The 25,187-nt window shown below is 40.5% G+C and overlaps 1 protein-coding gene across 3 annotated transcripts in view; it reads right to left on the bottom strand.

The window, feature by feature from the left end:
• PDE3A (phosphodiesterase 3A) overlaps window positions 1-25,187 on the bottom strand; it is a 219,397-nt gene that overhangs the window by 9,393 nt on the left and 184,817 nt on the right. For all 3 annotated transcript variants that reach the window (XM_077178110.1, XM_077178113.1, XM_077178112.1), the window contains 11 exons: window positions 22,863-22,978; window positions 20,320-20,539; window positions 17,913-17,998; window positions 17,290-17,459; window positions 16,237-16,374; window positions 12,209-12,320; window positions 10,830-10,943; window positions 9,199-9,398; window positions 7,281-7,484; window positions 6,775-6,930; window positions 2,727-2,967 (listed from right to left, as the gene is read on the bottom strand). In XM_077178110.1, coding sequence (XP_077034225.1) covers window positions 2,727-2,967; window positions 6,775-6,930; window positions 7,281-7,484; window positions 9,199-9,398; window positions 10,830-10,943; window positions 12,209-12,320; window positions 16,237-16,374; window positions 17,290-17,459; window positions 17,913-17,998; window positions 20,320-20,539; window positions 22,863-22,978 — 1,757 coding nt within the window. The remainder of the gene's footprint in view (window positions 1-2,726; window positions 2,968-6,774; window positions 6,931-7,280; window positions 7,485-9,198; window positions 9,399-10,829; window positions 10,944-12,208; window positions 12,321-16,236; window positions 16,375-17,289; window positions 17,460-17,912; window positions 17,999-20,319; window positions 20,540-22,862; window positions 22,979-25,187) is intronic.

The following is a 25,187-nucleotide window of genomic DNA, read 5'->3' on the forward strand; positions in this document are numbered from 1 at the left end:
TGAAGTGTTTTTGTCCCTGGTGGTTCTCACGTCTCCTGACACTAAAAGTCTGAAGGGTGTTTTTTTTCCTGTCAATATAGTCTGTCCAACACAAATTCTTAACTCCTTAGCAGTACAAAGTTTGAAAAATTTTCCTGGTCATTAGCAGTGACAATGGCCATCACAGAACTGAAATAATAGCCCTCCAAAGACAAGTGCTGCGTTTTCTTTAAAGGAGGTGACGTAGAGAATGTTTTGTACCAGATAAATTTGCGTGGATTAGTATTTGCAGGTTGCCTGAAGTATGTCTGTGTCAGGATCCAAAATGTTTAGCCCTTGAAGCTTTTGAACTGGAAACAAAGAGCTTTTCACTGAGCACAGACCAAATCCAATTCAATCCTTCATTAGAAAGCCCTTGGTTCCCTGTAGGAAACCTTCAGGTTTAGCACTAATAAGAAGCCCCTCTGCTGCCAATGCTACAGTAGGACATTCTCTCTTGGGTTTCCCAGGTGACCCCACTTCTTGTTTTTCCCTGCAGACACTTGCTGTGGTGTTCAAATTTGTCTGAACCACTAAAGACTGAGTCTGTTTAATCCTTATACTTGCATAAGACCTTCAGGGCAAGTACATGCTCTTGTATAGTAAAAAAATTACTTATGGCTACTTCAACATTATAACTCTTAAATTGATCTCAACTTCTTCAGTGAATTATCAGGACCTAGATGAAGTGTTTCCTGCCACAATTATATTTCTATCTGCCTAAAAGGCATTTTCATCAAAAGATCTTTACCAACATCTATACCAGTCCTAAAGTCTGTGCATCTGACATCTCAACCTTTTATTGTTTCATTGAGAAAGTTTACAAAGTCCAAAATTGGGTTGATCACAGGCACACACTTTTAAGGAACTATGAGGCCCCTATATTGACACAAAAGATGGCACAGAATCCTGAGTAAGGTCCACACAGCCACAGAGAATTTAGGCGACCTGAAGACAACAATTTGCCACACATTAGTATGATGGAGAAGAGGAGCATCTCCCATTTGGTATAAAGGAAATAGAAAGAACTTGTGGAATATTTCAAAACTTCTGATACTTTAATTTTTAAAGCTTTGAAAACCATAGTCTAAAACACTATAGTATTAGGGTGCTATTACAAGGTAAAGAAGAAATCAGAAGATCATTAAAATCAGTCTGTCTGCAATGTGAAAAGAGTTAATAATGATCAGTGCTTTTAACCTGAAAACATTATTATTTGACTCCACTAATGGTGATACAGAAGATAAGTGAATAGAGACATTAAATGAAAGGAAACCAAGGATTTCAGAGTCAGGTTAGAGACACCATGGATATATGAGAACATCCTTCTTTTTTTTTTAATACAGCAGTATCAGTTTCAGGCTTTGGGGTCTGTGTTAATTACCAGCTGAATACATTTCCTCCTAGCAGGCACTTCCAGAAAGCCCAATCTGCCACAAAGATGTGGCTCTGCCTGTTACAGAACTGACAGATCATAAAGTGATAAATTACCCCTGGGTGTTACATTACTTGATGTGTACTGTTCTCTAAGAGATTTTTTGTGCATGTGCACGTGCTAAACATAAAATATGTGCAAGTTGTGTGTGTGTGAAAAATAGCAATGAGATCTTAAGTACAAACTGTTTACCTCTGGATCTTACTAGAGATAAAAGGTTAATTCTGCACATCAGAAGACACAGATTTTAGTTCCACATCCAAATGTGACTTACTGCACTCACTAAATCTTTCTCAGCTTTCCCAATAGAAAACAGGGATGATACCCAGGCAGGGCATGAAAGAACATGTGTGGAAAGAGCAGGAAAAAGTAAGCCTGTTGATGGGAAAAAATATTGGTATTTCTTGAATGCACTTTAGGCTGCTGATTCCTAAAACTTCTGGATACAGGGGAGAGAGAGAAAGATGACTCAGAGGAGGGAAATAAAGGAAGAGTAGTAGAAAATTCAGAGGGAGAAAGAACATGAAAGAAAGAAAAAGATAATGCAGGATTAAACTGATAAAAGGAAGAGGTCTACAGCTGCAGTATTTTCTCAAAAATCACTTCCCACTGAAATCTCCTTTCAAGGTAAAAAACTTTCATCTCAGTACAGCAAATATTGGCAGTGTTGCCTTTCTAGAGGAGAGGCAGGAGAACAGGAGCTTTAGTTACTGGTTAGCCAAGTGAGTTAGCAGCTCCCAACACACTACACAGCAATGCTCAGTGCCAATTCTGTTCCCCCTCTTTTCCATGTTACCTTGAAGAGACGTGCATTAAAATGATTTAATTGTTAAAAACTCCTTTACTCCATCAGCACTGCAGATCCTCATTCTATTATTCCTGTTTGTCATGTTAACTCATGGAAATGATGAGTGTTTTCCTTGCAAAATCTTCTCCCAAACATCCTTTTTTCAACTGAAATTCTTGTAGTCTACCAACACCAGTCCTGAAAGAGTCTAGAAAGCCCTCATGCACAGATGATCCACCACCAGAAACCCCAGCTAAGGTAGAAATAAGTGGTAGATCTGAACCATATTGATGCTGAAACCACGGAGCATCTCCATTCACAATGTAAATGGCTACAGCTCCTCCAAGGACAGCCAAGGACATCAAGGACTCACTGTCACTCTGGAGGAGGCCCATGCTGAACCTGGCCAGCTCACAGCCTCTGCTTAGTGTTTTGGTCACTACATGGAACTTGTTTTGTTGGAAAATGGAAGTGTCGAGCACTTACTGGATTCGGCGTTTTCACAAGTTTCCATTTCTGCTGTTTCCTCCTCCTCTTGCTCATCAGTGTCTCCTGATTCATCACTCTCTTCTATCCATTTTCCTGGCATCAGCCCTGCTGAGTCATAGGAGTTGCAGAGTGGTCCCACGATGTGGGTGATGAAGGACTCCTGGAGGTGTGCCAGCTGGGGAGCAGAGCGGTCCATGAAAGGGCTGATGGGCAGCCCCAGGCTGGCCTCTTCATCACCCTGCAGATGAAAAACAGCCATCATTTCTCACAGCTAAGTGAAACAAAACCATGCCACAAAAAGGACTAAAGCATATCCAGCCAATTAAAAATGCTGAAAGGACAACTTCAAGGTGCCAGCCTGTGGTATTTGTGGGATGCCCCGTGGCAGGAAGGAATGATGAATCTGACTCCATGTCATCACAAGGCTAATTTATTATTTTATGATACTATATGATATGAAAGAATACTATACTAAACTATACTAAAGATTACAGAAAGGATACTTATAGAAGGCTAAAAAGATAATAATGAAAACTCATGACTCTTTCCAGAGCTCTGACACAGCTTGACCCTGATTGGCCAATGAGTCAAAACAATTCATATGAAACCAATGAAACAATCACCTGTAGGTAAACAATCTCCAAACACATTCCAAAGCAGCAAAAGACAGGAGAAGCAAATCAGATAATTCTTGTTTTCCTTTTTCTCTGAGGTTTCTCAGCTTCCCAGGAGCAAAATCCTGGGCAAAGAGATTTTTCCAGAAAATATGAATGCCACACCAGCCTGGCACTTCCATCATGACAGTGCCATCATGTCAAATGGGCACCGTCACAGCTCTTTTCTTGTAGGAGCTGATCCCAACCCACTACCAATAATGTGAATGTAACGAGGATGAACTTAACAATGACTCTGCAGAAGGATGCCACTAGCCCTGAACTCTACCCTGTGTTAAAACTTGAAAATTGTTATTTCCTTTCTTCACATTATTTAAAAAAAAAATCCCTTCTGACTGTGTGATCGTTAATTCACAACAACCTTGTTTACAGGGAATAAGACATCTACAAGACAGGGCTGTCTCACCAGTCTAGTTTTGTTATTGATTTCATCCTTATTAAAAGTAACCTGGAGATGACCTTTTGGCTTTGGGTCATAAATATTTGTTTCCTGTGACTATTAGAATGATCCCAGTTAAAGCAATGTATGACATTCATTTCTTCAAACACAGTAAATCTTTCCCACAAAGCTTTTTTGGGGGAGACAGGGAGGCATAAGATGAGTTTTTCCTCTCTCTTCTCATGATGTAAAATGAAGTAAAACTTCATTGCAGAGCCAAATCTGATATACTCAATTCCCTATCACAGCAAAGCTTCTGGTGATATCAGTGAGCTTTCAGCTGAGCAGACATGACCAGACCAGATGCTATCCCCCCCCAAAAATATCTGACCCCCCTAATCAAGCCTGACATGTAACTGATTGCTGTAATACAATACAGAGTTCTACATTATGGGATACATGTTAGAATTTGGAGATGCATTTTCAGTTTCCATTATGTTTGCTTATATTTATTGCCTTGTAATGTAAATTTTTCAAAAGTAATGGTCTTCACAGCTGACCAACATCCTATCTGTATTTGGTGAAGGCCAAAAAATGAGAGCTAAATTTTGGAGTATGTACAGCAAATATCTCATTTCCTTGTGTTTTGTTTTCTTATTTTATAATAACCAACCCTGAAATGTTATGTGCAATCATTAAAAACAAAGTATTTTGTGTTGACAAAACACCGAAACATGCGATCCATTCTTGAAATAGCAAGGAAATTAAGAAGAGGTGACAGCTTGCTCTTCTTTACAGAAACATGTCTGAGATTTCCTAGCTGTGAACTGGGAGAAATGCTGACTGTTGAAATGTTTACAAATTCTTCTTTATTTTTCTGTTAAAACATGATTTATTATGAGAAACATCTTGCAGTGTGGGTTTTTTAAAGTCTAATATGTCTGTCTTCAAATAATTCTACTGGACATGTGAAGAGAAGGAAACATCCTGCAACAATATGACACAGGATTTTGAATATTTTTATACAATACATTTTTAATAAGCAGTTTTTATTTATATGGGAGTGAAATTCTTCAAAGGAATTGGTGTTTATTGTAACAAAGACATTTCATGATTTTCACAGCCTAGGTTGAATTCACATATGTGTGAATTTTGATAATACTTCCAGGGAAATTCAAACTTCCCATAAATTTGTCCTTTTTAGAAATGAAAATATGAAGACTTTTCCAGTCACAGAAAAAAATCTAATGCTCATAACCATGGTGAACATGGTTTGATACACCTCTTATAGCATATTAAAGAAAAATAGATTTTAATAGAGATAAAAGTAACTGAGAATCTAGCTTATCCTCCTTAATGCCAAAAAGAAATCCAAGAAAGAAAATGTTCTCTGTTCTGGATCCCATTTCTGAATGATGGAAAATAACACAGGCTCATGCTGTGGAACAGGTAACACAGTATCTTCCCACATCTGTATCCTCACAAGCTTGATTCACTCTCCAAGGCTTTGCTGTTGTTAATATATTGGGGCACTTCCCTCTGATATAACTTTTATTGGAAAAAAAGGAAAGCCATATTCTACATCTGATTGCCTGCTTCTGTCTGCATGAACTAGTCACCCACACAAGCTTTGAACATCACCAGAACTATGAAGCACAGTTTGTTTTTGACAGTGGTAATGAAGAAGAAAAGGATTTCCTGAAAGAAAATTTGGGGCATGAAGGTTGTTTTGAGACACACACTCTTTGTTTAAGAAAAAAAATGAAAACAAAAATGGAACCAGCTATATTCATACTATAGGTAAGGTTCATTGTACTTTCTTTTTCTTGGGAGATTTGAAAGAAAGGAAGAAGCTTCAGGTCAGTGTCTGAATTATGTCCCTGTCTCTTTACATTCTCCAGAAGGCAGCACCAAATCCTGGTTGGAAATTTTCTTCCCAAACTGTAAGTGCAGTAAATTTAAGGGAAGTTGAAAAGCTTTAAAAGGGATTAGTCTGTGACTCCAAGTTACTGCACAGCCTCCCTGAGAAGTCTGTGGGTTGTCTAGTTCAGTGATTTAGCCTGCTTGCCTTGTCTGGAAAAGAAAGGATGTGGAGTTCAATCTGACCAGAACATTCAAAATGTTCCCACTCAGGAAACAGAGGAACAGTGTGGAACAGCCCTGACCCTTGCACTCAGCAGGGCAAAATTGGTTAAAATGAGAAAAATAGGTTCAATTAAGGGCTCCCTTACACCTAGAAAGAGAGGAGCAGTGCCTGGCTGTATTCCCAGGCTTTCTAAATCAATCTGTGCCTGTCCTCCTTCCTTGTGCCACCAGCATGGCCTTGCATAATGAGTGCAGCTGTACTGACCAACCTCTGAGAGCTGCAAGGGCTGTCTTAAAATTGAAATATGGGTCTGGGAGCAGCTGTGGTTGGCCTGTGATGAACTGAAAGCCAGCAATGCAGTCCTGCTCAGCACATAAAGGTTCTGGTTGTGTGAACAGAGGTGTGGCCTGCAGAGAAGCTGAAACAATCCCACTGCTCTTTTTAGGCCATCTGAACAAGGACATTGTGAGACTACATGTCAATAAAAGTGTGAGACTGCAGAGGAGAGACATGAGAACCAGCTAAAAGAACACAGAAGGAAGGGTGAAAACATGGTTTGCACTAAAGAAGAAGGAAATGACAGCCATGATGGAAAGGAAAAAACAGGAGAAAAAGACCAGGAAATAAAAGAGAAAAAAACAGGAAAAAAACAAGAAAAAAAAGAGGAAAAATGTTCACCATGCCAGTGCTTGTTCACAGTGCCAGACTTGAACAGTCCAGCCTGTAGAGACACCATCACCAGAGGTCTCTGAGGACACATCAGAAACTTCAGTGACAAATGGATTTTTTCACTGGTCCAGCAAAAAAATTGATTAATGTAACTCTAGCCAACCTCTTCACCCCTATTCTCTGTGATTTTTCACTGGCCAGCAGCACTGTCATGCAGCAGCTTTGGAATGCCTTTACCTGCTCATAGAACTCATTGACGATGCCCTCTGTCCACTGCAGGTGCAGGTCCTTGCACTTGGCAGGCCCGTTGATGTCAGCCAGCTTGATGCACATCTGGCAGACCAGCAGGCGGTCGTTCTCGTTGGTCCAGTCAATGCCAACATCATCGTTCACCTGGGAGACACAGAAAAGGGAAACCAGGATGGTGATGCCAGGCAAAAGAGGAAAATCTGACCTGGGCTATTGCACAATACATTCAGCTATTTAACAAAATCACTAGCATAAGCAGGTGAGCTAACCCCAGGCTGGAATTAACAATATGGAAAGGGAAAAATAAGTGAAAAGCAATATAAAATATTATATATATATATATATATATATATAATTTAGCATATATAAATACATTATAAATATAATACAGCAGCCAAAAGGACATTCAGAAGAAATAGAAACCCGTTTTGCTGGGTGCCCCCAAGGCCCACAATCTTTTCTGACCGTGCCCCAGAAACCCAAACTGATCTCACCTTGGCGTTGAACTTGGCCACGAAATCAAAGTGCTTCTTCAGGTCAGTAGCCAGGATGGCCTCGATGACGAGGAAGCGGAAATGCTTGAACTCCACGTGGTCCAGGTTGACCAGGAAGTTGTACTCTGGCCTGGACATGAAGAGGTTCCAGGCAGCAGCAGCGTGGTGGTTCTCCAGCACAGAGCGGTCGTTGTACAGCACCGCCTGTGGAAGCAGCACAAGGAGCAGCTGAGGAACATGTCAGCAAAATCATTTTGGCAAAACCATCTACACAAAACCATCCTAGCAAAATCATCTCAGTAAAACCATCTCGGTAGAACCATCTCGGCAAAACCATCTTAGCAAAATTATCTTGGCAAAGCCATCTTGGCAAAACCACCTCAGCAAAATGATCTTCACAATACCATCTTAGCAAAATCTTCTTAGCAAAACCATCTTAGCAAAATAATCTCAACAAAGCCATCTTAGCAAAACCTTCTTAGCAAAATCATCTTGGCAGAACCCTCTTCACAAAATCATCTTGGCAAAACCATTTTAGTAAAATCATCTTGGCAAAACCCTCTCAGCAAAACCCTCTCAGGAAAATCACAGTAATGGATCATCCTGTTTCAGGCCACGGGTTGATGGCTAATAAAACATAGGTGTGTGCTTCCCTGATTGTCAGAATAAACCTCAATTAATTACTGCTCTTTGCTAATTGCACCAGGCAGTGGTGTCCAGGCAGTAGGACTGATTCCAAAGACAGAAACAGGTGAAATTCCAGTTTGCAACCCAAAAACACACACTCAGGCTGACAGATATCTCAGGGCTAAAATCCAAAATGGGTGAAATCTTTATCAAAATAAAATGCTGAACTCTCATTAGGGATGGTAATTCCATTCAGAAAATAACAAGAAAATTATTTTTCCTATTAATTTATTTTCAAACTAGAGTCAGTACATAAAGGCGAATTATCTAACTTCCTTTTCTGTTTTTTACAAGCACAGAGCTACAGCACTTGTTTCTTACAATTAAAGACAGCACATGTCTTCTCCCAGTCTATTTACCTGGCCAAAGTATCAAAGCTCCGGATCACAGAAATGCATTGCAAGGATGAGAAGCATTTCTATCAATTCATAGACACAAAGTGATACCAGAGTGAGTTCAGGTGACTTGCTCTTGGTGACAGAGGAAGTTTGGTTGCAAGCTGGGGAGTAAATCCAGACTTTCTGCATTCCTACCTGACCTGCCACCATTAAGATATATATATATTTTTTTTTAATTTCCTCATCAATAGAAGTATTTTTCATCACAGTGTGCTGAAGCCAGGCAGGTCACCTATGTAAAGCAAGATGGTTTCATAGTTAAGCCAACAGGGAGTGACTCAGAATTGCTGAATTCAACTCTCAGGACTGGCAGCAACTTCTGTGTAACATTAGGCAAGGCTCAATTCTACATTTATAACACTGAGATTATTTTCCACTTCCTGCTTCCAAATACTTTTATAAAAAGACTGAAGCTGCTCATATTCTGTAGAAGCAACAGAAAATGTGTTATGATCACACACAATTAACTTGTAAAGCACAGTCAGGTACACAACTGGGATGTTTTATTTTATTTAATCTTACTGTGCATTACTTGGTAGAACAATTCTTCCATTCTTCCACGGTTGCAGGTTCTCTTTCAGTCAGCAGAGCTTTACCTTCTTCATTGGCACAGTTTATCAGTACCTTTCTCAGCAGCTCTGCTAACTGAGGGTGTGTAAGAAGCCTCTTACCAGCAATCCCCAAGTGAAGTGATTATTTCTGTCACTTTGACAAGCTGTTTCAAAATATTTGGCAGCCTTGTGCTTAATGGAAGCCACAGGCACCACCAGCAAGGAAAAGCTGTCATGGAGACCTTCCAAACTGCACAGCAACACTGCCTGAGGTTTATTTACCTGAGGAGCACTCGTTGCTACCAAGAAGGCATTGGTCCTTCCTGGGTGATCATAGTCATGCATGGCTGCAGCCACATAAAGAGCCATCAGCTCCAGGGCAGGGATGTTGCCAGCCAGGCACCCGTAGCTGTCATCTGTAGGTGTGTATGTCTTGGAAAACACATATCCCATGTGGCCGTGGGTGATCCCACTGTCAGAATCTGAGCAGAAAGAAAGAAAAGGAAACAGTAAAAAATCCAGGGCCACTCTTTCAGTGAGAGAAGCAATAGAACAGGGAGAGAAGGAGCAAATTTACAGTAAGGATAAATGCAGCCTGACCTCAGGGCTTTCTGTGCCTCTGATCCAGTACAATAAGGCAAACAATTGTAAAGGAACAAATTCTGATCCCACCTGGGGATCTTCCAGCCCTCCAGCAAAACCTACTCTCCAACTATGTAAGTTACAAGCAGTGAGACATGGATTGACAGCCATTCTGGAGCTTTGTGGGGAAACTTGATCTTCCCACTCCTTTCTCTAATTTCTTTTATCATGTAGACAAGTCCATGAAACACTGATAGTCCTTAAAGCAATGGACTAGAATTGAATAATTAAATTACAGTGCATGTTTTCCAATTGAAATGTCTAGACTTGGGATCTTTGCTCATAATCCTCTTATCATCATCTTTCTGAAGCTTCTTGAGCACACCTGTCAGAGACAAATACTGAGATGCTCTGCTAATTTAATCTGAACAACCTCGAATGGATCTTGCATGCAGCTGAACAATGTCTTTCAAATAACAAACATCAAAAAGCCCCAGAATTCAACCCCTTTCATTCCACCTCACCTACAAAGCCACTGAAATCCCTTGCTAATAAATTTTTCCAGGAATAAAACCCTTTACCACCACACAAAACAAAAACAAACAAAAAACTCAACAAAAACAAAACAAAACCAAACCAAACAGTAAAAAAAGAAGCAGAAATGGAACAAACTCCTGCTTTTCCAGCAACTCTCTGAGAATTCCCATGAAACACAGACAGGTCTTCTAGTTACCATACTGAACATGGAGAAGTTAATATAAAAATGCAAGAAGAACAGCTTCCTGTAGTGAGCAATCATAAAACATAAGAAGAGTGGTCTTGTAAAACAATTGCCAGATGGTAAAAAGAGATAGAGAGGAAAAGCAAAGAACACTTCATGATAGCCAAGCAGTGGCAAGTGCACAGCACTGCCTGCATGCCCCAGAAATTGTAGAATAGCAAAACAATGAAGGGTTTAGGGATTTAAAGAAGGGTTTAAGGATTTAAATCTACAGTGCCTCTGATACAGCCCTGAAAAGCACTAATAATGCAGTTTTCCTAGGAAAAAACCTTTTGCAAATATCAAATGGTAACAAAGATCTGTCATTAAAGGTGACCACAAAGGCTTGCATTCACACATCATTAAATGTGAAGTATTAGGTTTTGGAGGAACAATTCCATTCCTTCAAAGTTACACAAACACACCAGAACACCTTCAACACCCATTGTGCTACTGAACTTCCACACTGTGTTACAGACTGCAAAAAAATTCTACCTGCAATCCCCAGCTGTTGCCTTTCTGACAGCAAATTTCATCAGAGAAACTTGAGGATGATGACATTTAAATATACCTGAATCACTGGCCGAGCCGTGGTCATTGATGACAGTGGGGAGTCCCGGGATGGGCTGGGTTGTGAGGTACCACACGGCGTGCAGCACATCCGTGGCATGGATTCGGTTGTGATCTGTGATGGGGAGAAAACCAGGCAGCTGTAAAACACCAGGCACTGCTGACAGAGGGCTGCCAGCACCATCTAGTGGTACCGTGTGCCAAAATCCAGCAGAGACAAAACCAACATTAGCACGAGCAGCAGAACTGCTTTTGCCTTTTCCACAGAAATGAAAAAAAGAAAGATAATTTGATTTTGTATTAGAAAGAGATTCTTCTTTAGTAGAAAAAAAAAAAACAAGAAAAAAAGAAAAAAGAAAAGAACCTTAAGAAAAAAAAAAAACAAGGAAATGCAATTCTAGGTTCATAAAAATCCCAGAGACTCTATAAACAGTTAAATGTTTCAAACAGAAAGGAATGGCTTCAGCAGAACAGGCTGTGGGACTTCCATCTCCAACCTCCTCAGGCTGTGATCTGCTGCTTTGGATCCCTGATCCAGCTCAAACACAAGGAAAGGATCAAAACTGGGGCACTCACTTTCCCAGAATGGACTCCAAACCACCTGGCTGAAGGCATTTTCAAGTAGCTTTCCTTAAATCCCTCCCACTGCTCCAACTGGTATTTAATATTTGACAGAGAGACTATATGACTTATAATGATTTCTCCCACATTTTTCTGCAAGTGTAGAGAAAACAGGGTGTTCTGTGTTCCTCAGTGCTGGGTTTATCTGCCACTAAAATGGGTAATAACTCTTTCCTCTTGGAGAAACAAGTGTCTTTTGCAGGTGAAGCACTTTGATAAATTTGATTTGAATTAGTAAATACTTTGGGGATGCCTGAAAACAGGTTTTTCAGGGAATAAATGATTCCCACTGAAAAACATCAGCTAAGCTGTAGTAACAGAACAGGGTTCACTCATGTTTTGGGCATATTTCTTCTGCTTATAAAACTCATCTCCTTTGGTAGCATAGCACTGCTACTGTGTAAAAGTCCAAGTTGCCTTTAGGGGGTTAAATGTTTCAAGAACCTCCAACCAACCCAACCGGAGCACTGGGGTACATTTGCATTATCAGGAAACAGTCTTTACATATAATAGCTTTATATGATTTCTGGATTTCTGGCAGATTTTGCCATGAATTATGAAACAGTGTAAAAGATGAAATACAAAGAAAAAAAGATGACAGGCTGTGGTTCAGCACCGGCCTCTGCCTAGACATCCGCTTGGTCATGATGTACTGGAGGAAAAAATATAGCTTTATAATGCCAGAAGGCTTCAATACAAAATCCCCAAAACTTGAGGGAAGCATCAGTAAGTGCCAGGAATTTTAAAATTTTTACTTACAAGGTATCTCTCGGTATCCACACTCCAAGGCATGAAAGTAGTTCATAAATTCCCTCACTGGTATTTTAAAGGTTTCAAACAGCCCCATGTCATCAAAAAGCCTGTATGATACCTGAAAGAAAAAAAACAACAAAAAAATCTATGTTGCTAAGTAGATGAGAAAAACTCTACAAATTAGATATAAAACTCCTTAGCTTGAATTACCCCATAGAAATCTGCTTTTCTGGGAATGTTTTCCTAAATCCTTGGCTCAAATCAATTCCCAGAAAAGGAAGAAGCAGCAAAGGACTGACAGAAGGCAGAACCACGTGGCTCCTATGCATTGTGTCCTTGCTTTCTCTCCAGTTTTGGTGGTGAAATGATAAAAATGACTCCACCAGGATATCAGGGGCAGCAAATAGCTCAGGAGGCAGAGCTGCTCTAGGCATTCCTGCACCCAAAGTGACTCTAAACATCCAGGAGAGGAGGTACTGGGAAGGAGAGTGCCATGGGTGAGTGAGGAGGTGCTCAGGAGAGATGAATGCTCAGAAACATAGGTAGCAGCTGACACAAAATGGGCACTTCTGAAGACAAGTTTGAACTTGACATAACAAATAATGGGACAGAGTAAAATCACTGCCTGATCTTTTCACTCCTGTTGCAAATTGAACCTTAAAGCCTTGCAGAATCTTTATTTATTTACTGCTCTTAGCTAAATTTCTTGGAGGACACGTGCAAAGTTTAGATTTGCAGTTCCCTTCTCAGTGCCTGCAGTCAGCCCTCTCTCAGCCCTATTTATTTATCTCATGTGTTTGCTTCCTTCAGACATGTGTTCCTTAGAAACTGCTGCCATCCAGTCTGTGGCTCTGACAAATTCCTCCCAAGGCTGCTGTGTTATTCCCAGGAATATCCCTTCTCCCATGTGTGGTGATGAGAGAGCCAAATGATCCTCCTGTCATCCTGCAGGGACCATCTCAGAGGCCCTGCAGTGATGCCACCCTGCCTCTGACACTGCTCCTGTGCTGCCAGCATTGAAGCACCCCCACTTCTCTCTATAAAATAAATATAATAAATATATATTTGTGGAAACCCAGGGCACTGGGAATATTTCTCTGTCTGCTCTGGGGTGCCCTGACCCCCAGGGGAGCACTGACTCTGACCCTCATTCATGGAGAAAGTTTCCTACACTTCAAGACAGACTGGAATCCACAAAAGTGTGAAATAGATTATAGAGAGTAGTGCAGGTGCATCACTGGGTGAGAAATTGAGGGTTTGGGATTTTTAGTCTGTTGTGGATGGAAGCAAGATGGAGGGCACAGGGTGTTATCCTGGGTTTCTTCTTCATGCTTCTTCTTCCTCCTTCTTCATGGGTTTGGGTGGCATTTTGTAATTGGGCAGAAAAGTCTGCATTGGAGCTTCTGTGGGATCAGTTATTGGGTTAAAAGGGAAAATAATCCAGGTGTCAGTTCTTAATTGGACAGTTTAGTCTTAAAAGACCTTGTACCAAGAGATTGTTGGTCATTTTGTGCCTTCTAATGAAAAGCTGCCCAACTCACAGTAGTGAGGCTGTTTTATTGATAAGAAATAATAAACACCTGAGTGTGAACATGAACTACTGTCTCAGGTGCCTTCAATCCAGACCCAGAGAAACCCACAACTGGTACCACCACATATACTGGCCCAGCAATAAAAGCTAAACCACAGGTTTTAGTCTTCCAGGAGCTGTAAGAAAAGTGTTAAGTGTGACTGAAGATATTATTGAATTTTATGGCCTCTTATGAAGCAACAGCTGAGTTCTGAGAGCTTGGCTCTGTTTCTGAAACGAGATTGAATTTATGCTCCTCTCTGAACCCTCTCATGCACATTTGTCACTGCCACATTGACTGGGCTTGCCACTCCAGTTTGCACAGATGCTTTCATGGCTTCTGACTGGTTTGGGGTCTTTTCATATGTCTAAATCAATTTAACATTCCACAAAGAAGGAACAGATATCTCAAGCAGCTTCAAAGATGCTAAGCCAGCATTTGCCTTCTAAACTGAATGCTTCCCTGGAGGCATGTGTCAACTCTGCTTTGTTCCATCTCATAAATTTAACCTAGCATGGCAAACATAGTTAATTCAGCTTTTTAATTTACTTTTTTTTTTAAAATGGGTTAGTCCATTTGATAGCAAAATACTGAGAATAAGTCATTAGAGCTTTTGTTTACCTTTGTTAATAATATCCCAGGATTTAGAAATCAAATCAGGAAAAAAAATAGTGCTTTTGGCTGAAAAAAAAATATTTATTTTCGTTTCCTGATTTCTGAAAATAATTTCATTAGCAACATCTGAGTAGGTGGGGGCAATAAGGATCTCTATTTTGTGAACAAGGTAGAACTTGCTATATTCTTCTTTTAGGGAGAGGGAGTTATAAACAGCTGTTACAGAAAATGTTGGATTTTCATCTATTCTCTATTTTATTTCTCAAGCCTCATTTTGTGGAACTGTGAAGGGGAGAACATGTTGAGAACCTGTGCAAAAACCACATTTTGGGAAGTAGAGTGAGGAGCTTTAGTGCAATATGAGGGAAGCACAGAGGACTTGTGTCCAGAGGTACAGAAGCCCATGCAGCTTGGTCAAGTGCTTAAAGCCTACAGAGGGACCCAGGTAAAACCAGAACAAATTCTGGCTCATCCAAACTGTTCTTTATGCCATTAAAAGAAAGTTCTGGTTTTCCTCATGTTTCATTCATCATTCTATTATCATTCCATGCTATGAGAAAGATGAGCACTATGATCTAGAAGAGCATTTCACACATCACACACTCACTGTCCAGTGCAAAAGTGCCTCAGTGAGCATCACTGAATTTATTCACCAAATATATCCAATATCCACAGTTTGCCTATTTCTCTAAAATGAACCTAGAGATTTGGCAGGCTGGTCAAACTCAGATGTTGCTTGCCAAGCTACAGAACACAAAAAGGCAGAGCACAGAATAAATCTGAATTCATGCCATGGTTTTCCTTGTTGACCACCAGATAATTGAATCTAGCTGAATAATAGGTAACCACCAAGGGACTTGATCTTGTGGTTTGATCCAGCATTCTCTGGAGCTTGTTACACTGAAATCTGCCTGACACACTGACCTCTGTGTTTCTGGGGGGGTGATAATTGTACCACATTGTACCAATTAACTTTATCTCTTCTTTCCAGCACTCATCACTACATAATGCCTTGTAAAGTGATCCTCACTCAGTCTGATTCTCTAGGGCTTTTTTTCCCTTTCATCCCTAAATAATAATAAAAATAATTACTTGCTTTTCCTGTTTAATATTCTTCAATACTTTTATAAGAAAAAATGACTAATTTGTCAGTGTGCCAGGAAAAGGGGCATAACAGAGTAGAAAGTTCAGCCAAGAAAGTGATTATGGTAGGTCACACCAATCTTGCTGGGCAGGCACAGGCTGTGTCAGTAACTGAATCAAACCCACAGGAAGGAATAAAAGACTGAAAGAAAGACTAGTAAGCTCTCCCAACTCATAGCAAATCTTCCCTACATAATATTATATGAATTTTCTCTTAAAGTTCTGATTCTTAAAAATGGGGGAATCTAGCAAGAATTCTTTCTACCCCCACTTCCTCAAAGCTTGCTTTCTTGCCCAGCCTGAAATCTGAAACATTTCTGGGATCTTATACTGAAATCTTCCGTATAAAAGAGGACCAAACTCTGTATATCCTGCTTCCACTGAACATATTATTGTTTAGCCCTCCCATGCTAAACCCCATGAGAAATCCTTTCCCAAGGAACTTAGTAAGGGCTGGAAGTATCTCAAGAGAATATTCAGAAGAGCAGAGAGCAGACAGCAAAATAGGTGCGTGATTTATCTTTCACATTTTTAAATTTAAAAGTAAGGATATTCAAAAGTAAGGAATATAATGAGACAGAGTTCATATTGTCAGCTTTGAATTAGGTGTCAGGGATCATCAGCTTGTAAGGAAAATGGCTTTTAACATGTCTGTGTCTAAATCTGCCAACATTTAGACCCTGCAGACAAGGTGCACCCTCTCACCTGACTGAGAATCCGACCGCATTTCTTCCCAATTTTTTCCACCAAATCAAAGATTGGGAAGTTCCAACTATTTAGCTGCTCCATCAAGGGATCCAAGTTGTCCATAACCAGGGGCTCAGGAGCCAGTACAGGCTTGTCCTGCACCAGAAATCAGAATAAAAGGGATTGTTAGTTCAGCAAAGCATCTCAAGGAAAAATTGATGCTTTTGAAAGTTGAAGTCACATTAGCATCATGTGTAAGTCTGTAGTACTTCACTCAGCTTGGATAGATGTCCTCATTTCTTGCAGCCCTGCAGCTACTCACTCTCCTTTGTAATGTGTTTCACTTGAATGGATAGGAAATTCTGTTTATGAAACAGCAGTGCCTGCACTTAGCACTGAGACTCATTCATTCATTCACTCCTGGGAATCATTCACTCATTTCCAAGGGAGGCTGCCTTCATTGTGAAATTCACTGTGGTGCAGAGAGAAAAGCTCCCAGCTTCTGCTTCTGCATCAGGACCCATTCACTACACTCTAGAATGCCTAACAGAGCTCAGTCCAAGTGAAGATTTGTAGTCCTTAAATTGAAACCTCTCTGTCTTTCAAGGTCTGCAAATAAAAGTTGGGTTGTGCCCCTCCTTTCACATTTCCCCCTGTATACTCCCTGGAATTTCATTTTACTTAGAAACTGGAGATGAGTAAATGCCAGAACATTTCAAGCAAAATGCTTTCTCTCAGCATGTCCAACTCCAGCAGATTACAATAAATTTTTCAAGAGCTCCTGCCAACTGCAGATTATTAATTCAGTTGTACAACAGGCTGTGGAAAACTTAACTAAACAGAGCTTTCCTCTGCATCTCAACCAAGCTTACAGCTGAATGCTGAGAGACAATCATCACTTGTTCATCACACTGCAACATTTGTTCTTTAAGACAATAATACCTTGCAGCACCCTTAGACCACAGTGGGGATCTGGGTATTTGGTTAGTTTGATTTTGATTTTGGTTTTTTGTCCCCCTCAGTGTCAGCATACACTCATTCTGTTGTGCTGGGGGAACTTAGAGGAGCTACCTCAGGTGGTGTCAAGGGATGCAGGATGATGGTCTCAGGTGTGTAGGACCTACAGCCAGATCCCTTCTGTGGCTGCTCCTTGGAGCAATCCGTGTCGTCGTCATTCTGCACGATGTCACTGCTGTCGCTGTTGTTGGTCTCGTAGTCAGAGGTGGCTTGGGCAGGATCCTCTGCAAACACAAATCACAAACTTGTGCTGTGAACAGCAAGGGTTTCATGGAAGTTAGCCTGTGACCTTCTGAGTAACACCAACAGGAGCTCTGACTCATAGTACATATGTGCTGCTTGGCTGGCTCTGAAGTTGCACAATCTGTCCAAGGGCATTAAAGATTTACCCTGCAGCGTGTAAAAAATGGCAGCAGGGAATGAAGAGAGAAAAAATTCTGAGGACCATTATTTAAGTAAATTGAGGGGAACAGTATCTCCTTATAATTTAACTCCATAAGCATTTTGTACATGTTGTACAGAGGAAAAGGGAAGGAGCATTTGGACATGAAATTGTCAAAGACAATTTGTATAGACTCACCTGGGTGAGCTCTCCTTTTATGACAGACAAGCTCGTCTGCCCTTTTAGTGGATAATTACTTAATTTGAGGGAACAAGGTGTTTTGACAAAGAATTACCTGTTCTGTTCAGGGTGTGTGTAGTAGTATCATTTCTATTTAGTGTCCCATCACCAGCTTCTATTTGATTGTAGGGTCTGCCACAGCTGAAATACATCAAGAAACACAGACAATATGAAGAACCACGTGCCTTAGACAGTCCTGTGTAAAAGGATTTCCCACTGGCAGTGTGAGATTATGTCATACAGTGTAAGTCATGGTCCTGGGTATGTTCTCCAGACAAAATCACAGGAGAGTGATAAAGTTTTATTGGATCTTGAGACAAAAATACAGAAAGACCTTGGATTAACTGTCCACCACCATTAAATTTGTGAATTTATGTTTTCAGCAGAAAACTTGAACCATGTGATTTCTTTAAATGATTTTTTTATTATTCTGTAAGTATACCAGCACAAAATAAACCCCCTAGTTCTATATTACAGATGCCCTATAAAGATGAATTAAAATTATGAAACTGTGCCAGAGTCCCATACAATCTTACAGAATTCAGTTTGAACACAGTCATGATCTGGCTTCACTCTTCTTGCCTAAAATTTGAATATGTTCCTCTTAAGGAGGAAAATTATATTTTATCATTAATTCAGTGACAGCATTCCAAGTACATAAGAACCAAGAGGGCAGAGTTTGCTTCATCATTTCCAGAACAGAAACACATTTTGGGAGGGATCACAGTATGATGACCTTTTAAAATGACTGGCTCTTCCCTTCCATTAAAAAGCTTTATTCCTTGTCTATAGTTCCCTTTAAACCCTAATTACAGCCTGACATTTTCTCTGATTTAAGTCAGCATTTTGTGGCACATCCTATATATAACTGTCTTCAGAAAGCAACTATTACAGAATTATTTGAATTGGTCAAACTTTTTACTAGAACCTTTGCACCATTTTAAGTTCAATATATAAAAATGGCTTAACTCCTGGGCCAGTTAGCTTTTGGCTGGGTCATACAAACATATCCTGGAGCTGGGTATGCCCTGCAAACATCACGAGTTCCTGAAAGACTTCCAGATTAAAATGCTCATCTGTATTCAATGATACCTGTAGTGCATAGCCAAGCAAATAAATCTTGTGTCAGTCAGGTTGATAAACAAGATGAAAAAGTATTAATTTCATTACTATCTTCAACAACCTTACATTGATTCTTTTTTGACATTTTTAATGCAACTCTTAACTGTTCTTTTTAATAGAAATCTTCCAGAATGAATGCCACTTGTGAAATAACTGTATTTTGTTGAAGTGGTAAAGGCACAGCTTAATAACACTGCAGCACCTTTATGCTATGTTTCTGTTGCATAATACAGTTTTAATTTCAAATGAACCTCTCCAAATCCCAGTTTTGGTATACCTTTGGAAAACTCTTAAAAGCACTTAAATTTTTATTTAGTCATCTAAATCCATCTCAAAAGCCTGTTCGGATCCTACTCCAAACTCCAGTGAGGATGACTCCCTTGAGCAACGTTGCAGTCTCAATTTTGACTTTCTCACAGCCACTTCCTGGCCTTGCACACAGCACACTGAGACACATCCAAAATCATGTGACTGAAAGCAGAAACGAAAAACTATTTCCAAAGATAGTCAAACTTGATAGTGCCCTCTGCTGGCTGGCCACTCGTGCTATGGCCAAAAGCAACATCTGGTGAGCAAAGCAGCCTTGAAACTGCACTGGAACAGGCTTGGGAGTACCAGTGTTTTCCACTGTTCTGAACTGGACACATACTGAAAACTCCAGCAATTTCATTTAGCAACTGAGTCCTTTCTGAGAAGACAAGCAGAACAACTTTCTTTCCAAAAAAGCTAATTTTGCAAAGCAGGTCTGGTTTGTGTTCCCTAATAAAGGGGTACTTTAAAGTAAGAAATTAAACTGTGTTACTGGAGCTCTTAGCAGTACAAAGAACTCATCTGCAGTTGATTTCTAGAAAAAAAAAATCCCCATAGTATCAAATCTTACTCTTCCTAGGGAAGACAGGACCCACTCCTCCTGAGAGAAGGCTCAAAAATCACGGTCTTCAGGCATTGTTGGCCTCAGCAGTCAGATTTTTTCTATGCACATCAGATGCCTGCTGTGCAAGCCTTGGCTGTGACCTAAAGGTGACTGCTCATGTCAAGGGCATGGCTCCAGAAACACAAGCTGCAAACATGAAATCCAACTTTAGGATCTGCAGGTCATTGACCAAGAATTTGTTTAGGAATCAGGCTGTCCACCTGACAGGAGCAATAAACATAGCCAACAGTCTCCCACTTTAAAAGTATTTTGTAGCATTGATCTACACATTTACTGAAGTACTATAAACCTGAAAAATCAATACAAACATTGTAGCAAATCACAAAAAACTTTTATGTGGGCCAATAGAACAAGTTCATGAGAACAGTGTGAAATGATTGCAAGTCATGTCAAATGATCATCTTACCTGCTGCAGATGATGGAGGGGCTGGTAACAGGGTCTGACAGGCTAGGTGCACTCTGAGTAGAAGTTAAGACTTTGTGTGGCTTTAGGCCCTGCTTGGTGTCAGTGTCTGTGGGCTCTGGAAATGACACAGAAGATGTTTTCCCAGTAGGACTCGTGGCAGGCGTCCCCTGAATCGGCGAATGGCACGGGGAGGTGAGAGGTGAAATATTTGGTGGGATACCTGGCGAAGGACAAGAGGAGTCTTATCAATTATCAGGAGTGGCAGATGCTTGTATTAGTTCACTGTGCAGAAATATTCTTCTTGAGATGCACCAGCATAGTTTCCAAAACCAAAATAGATAACAGAATTCCCTTCTCCACCCTGAGCCAAGCCCAGGGCTGTCACAGAGTGAGGAACTTCAATTGCTATCAGCCACTTTTACCTGCTGAAGATCTGGCCCAAAATACAAAGCATATTTTCCCTGGTGAGCAGGATGCACTGAGTGGACAGGCATAAAATGACAAGAGGAGTTTGTGGCACCACTGCTGGTATCAACATGTGCTAGCGACAGAGACACAGCCCAAACAAGCAGCTCCCAGAGCCATCTGCAGCTTCTCTCTCACCATCACTAAAGCAGGGTCAAGGAAGGCTCACACACATTCCTAGAAAATTTGGATTTCTACATGTTTGAAGGCTAGCAATAGAGCAAAAAGAGCAATTTTTAGTAGTCATACATTATACAATACTGCACTTCAGGGGCATTTCTCAAAGATTTTGGCCTTGACCTTCAGCTTGAGTTTATTTTTCTATTTCTATTGCTCACTAAGGTAGAACTGCAACCATTTCAGCATTCTGAACCAGAGTACAGAAACTGCCAATATCCACATGTGCAACACCAGCAAGATGTAGTTCGCTCTGTCCCTTACTCCACCTGAGCACCACTGCCGAGGTGAAATGCATCCAGTGTTTAAACTAAGAGCTGCCTTCTCTTGGAATCCACTTTACAATTCCTAGTCTCAGACAAAACAAGACTCAAAGTGCAGAAGAGCAAACTTCATCTATCTTGAAAGGAAAGGCATTCAGTTAGCTCCTGTTCTGAAGTCTGCAGGAACTCAGCCCCAGTTAATTTACCACATTCATATTCAAAGCCAAAGGATAGCAAGGCCTTAGGAACTTGAAGGGGTTTTATGTTTCAATTTTGCCCCCTATCTAAATGCATTCCAGACACAAAAATTGTCTTAAAACAAGGCAATATGTTGATCTAAGTTTATGAAACATTAACCTTGCAGGATATACATGTACACTTCCAATGTTTTTCCCTGTTAGAAACTTACTGTGATAAGAGGCTAAAATATGATTTACTGTTGACAATCCAAGAGTTTAAAAAAAGAAAAAAATCTGATACTTTCTGAGCTGTAATTTGGAGATATCCAGCATCTTTGTTTTGATTAAGGGTATTTCTTCAGGAAATGTGGTATGTATTTAGTGTCTTAATTCAATGATTGCAAGTAGGATGTAATGCCAGTCTTGAGATCAGAACACTACAGCCTTCAGAGCAATTAAAATGTTATCAGATGGCCATGACAGAGGGAAGTGGCTTTAAAACACAGAAAACCTCTGTTTCACATTTATGAATTCATTGAGATATCAGTTTTCCATCCACCGAAAATGTGTCTTTAAAAACATTTCACAGTCTGTTAGTTGCACAGAGGATTGAGTTGGATTATTGTCTATCTTTGAGATATATGTTACCAAATAATATTCACAATTCATAGAGGATGCAATACACATGGTCTTTCAATAATTTGAAACAAGTCCTGAGAATTTAAACAGCACTTCTCACAATAATGTCTCTAACCACAGCAAGCTTTCTACTGCTGGCAGAGATCCAGTCTCTTGAAATATTTTTTGTTGTGTGTACTCTTGGGGTTTTTAAAGAAAGTAATTTACCAGGGAAGGTAAACACAAATAAAATTACCAGGAAAAAAAAGCAAAATTTTTTTTCAATAATCCAACATTCAGCCATTTACTGGCAAAAGTGAGAGAAAACGTGTCTTGCTACAGCAAAGATTTTTTCACAATCAAGATACGAGAAACATGAAAATACAAAGAGAGTTATTTAAGTACATCCATGCACTTAGGTCCTCCAGAACTACTTCAAATGTGCAGTGTTGAAGATATAAACAGATATAAACCAGTGACTTCAATGTGATGCAAAACTACATATGAAAACATTTGAGTTTTTTCCAAAATAGGAATACCTAGCAGTATTTTAAAATGTGATGATGAGATAGAAAAATTAAAACTATCTCTCACAAACAACTTTTCCCGCCTGTACACATCAGGGGGTTGAGTGGCCAATCAATACAGAATAAGAACTTGTTAACAACCACCAAAGTGATTGGCAAGAAAGCTCCTGACCAATTGGAGTCACACATGAGGTCTGCAAAACTGTACCAAAAAGTGAATAAAGACTGGGTTTTTTCCATCATGAAGAGAGCAGGGTCCATGTGATTTGTAGGCACAGTCAGGCCAGGCTGGCAGAGCTGGGGGTGCCACTCACCTTGGCGGCTCTGCCTTTTGGCATTCAGGTGGTTGGTGGAGGACACGGCGTAGGAGGTGGAGAAGGACCTGCTCTTGGTGATTGTCATCAGAATGGAGCTGTTCCAGGAGTCAGAGCTGCCAAACCAGAGCACAGAAAAGCAACATTCAATGCAGGAAAAAGCCTCCTTAGTGGCAGACCTTATCAAGTGAGGAGCTGCAACAAGGAATATGTGATACTGAGATAGCTCAAAATCTGGTGAGAGAAATGACATCCATGGGTTGGCTGAAATGGTGTTTGTGTCCCACCTTCAGCAAAAATATTTACAATGCAGCCAGTCCAGACCTGGACTTCCCTCAGTGCTGAGACCTATTTGCCTTATTTACAAAAAGATGCCTTCATTATAGTGCTCTGACAGCACAAAGAGGCTCAAAAGTTGGCTTGAAATAAGTTAATTTATGTTCTCCTTTAACACCTCCTTAAAAGAGCCAGAAGTGACACAAATTCTCAGCAGAACTTGAAACCCAGTGTCCTCAGCTGCTTGTGCCACAGCAGGCACACAACAACCCTTGGGGCACTGGAGGAACTCCTCAGGAGGCTGGGGAGGACTGGAAGTATCCTGCATGGCTGTGCTTAATGGTATGCCCCTTCATGCCCTAACCAGGTGAAATACCTGCTGAACTCCCCAAAAAATGCCTCTCTCAGAGCCTGGAGACATCAGGGCCAGAGAATTGTGCTGCAGGAATCCAGGTGCACGTGTCCTTGTGTGTGGGGAGCAGATTTTAGTCCCCTGCAGCAGCATGGGTTTATGATTTTAGCCTTTGGGTGGTAATTGTATGCCAGAAGAGGCCAAAATCTTCTACACAGCAAGAAAACTGTATTTATAATCACTTTCCTGAATGACACCCATCAAACGTCAGCTTCTTGCAGGGATGCAGCACTGGCTCTTATCAAGCTGTGAGCTCTCTGGACAAGTCTGCCAGGCTCCACATTTCTCCTCACAGCCTCTCATCCAAGGGATGAGATGACACTCAATGCTGAAGACAGACTTTTAAAGTAGCACAGCTCCAGCTGAGCTTGAAAAAAATAAACTTGAAGAAAAAAAAATCATTCTGAAAGAAAAAAGCATGTGGTGCTGTGTTACCTCTGCAAACATCTTGTTTTGGACTATAAGTACTACCTATGAAAATACTTGCTGGCTGTCTTCATGGGCCCAAATTCTTAAAATCTGTGATGAAGTGAGGCAAAGAAAGAATACAGATGTTTACAAGAAACAAAAAAAAAAGATTTTGCTTTGTTTTTTCATTGTCATGAAGAATGTAACACACTGGCCCACTGAACAGTAAAATAACCCAATTCAAACCAAAAATCTCTGACCCGCATTCTTTGAGTTCCTACAGGGGAATCACTTGATATAAAAGTGAGTGAAGGAAAGAATGTGGGAGCTCTATTATTTTTCCAGTATAATGTCTACCCAGTTCAGTGACATGGGGTTGGAAGAATACAGAATTACTTATCTCAAACTGACAGTTATGGGGGATTTTTGCAAATATGTGACTACAGAAATCCAGAAGTCATGTCCCACATTGTGAGGAACATGTTGCATGTTTTGTAACTAGAGAATCTGCCACAGGGCAATTCCAGTGTCAGCCTCTCTCCTACTGTTCAACTTATGAAATGTTTCTTTCTCTGTGACCAGTGGAGTGCTTGAATTTGGTACAGGGAAAGTGGCAGATAACCAAGATATATTTTTTTCTCTTCAGCTCAAAATTCTTCTCCTTGAAAGCAGATCTCTCTTGGTCTGCCAACATTTTTAAAGCTAGACTTATAGGATTCATTTTCCCCCTTTCTGGAATACACATTGTTTCTCCTACTGTGAAAGAAGTAGTGCAAACAGTAGGCTGGGAGGCTTGACAGAGCTATAATTACACCACTGGCTATGACATTAAACATAAGAAGAATTGATAGCCTGCTTAGCTGGCTCCTCATGCAGAGTTATATAACAACCACAGGAAAGGACCAACAATAATATTTAATTGCTCTCCCTCTCCTTCCCATCTTGGGACACTTACACACTACGTGAGAGTGGGATCAACAGCATAAATCAAATGCACCCTAGGAACCACAGGTCTGGGAGTGAAGAACGTTTGCATTTGGTTACAGCTTCCTTATATTTACTTTTACTGAGGCAGATGGGACTTCTCACAAAGGGAACTTTGGCAAACCATGTGTTTTTCTTGCATGAGGCTTTCAGGGTACTCTGCAGGCTGCCTTGAGCACCTCAACACCCTGTGTGACAGCCTCATCCACGGGACAGATTTAGGTATCTGAAGAGAGGCCAACCTT

Source organism: Agelaius phoeniceus, chromosome 5 (genome assembly GCF_051311805.1).
Source record: "Agelaius phoeniceus isolate bAgePho1 chromosome 5, bAgePho1.hap1, whole genome shotgun sequence".
NCBI classification, from domain to species: Eukaryota; Metazoa; Chordata; class Aves; order Passeriformes; family Icteridae; genus Agelaius; species Agelaius phoeniceus.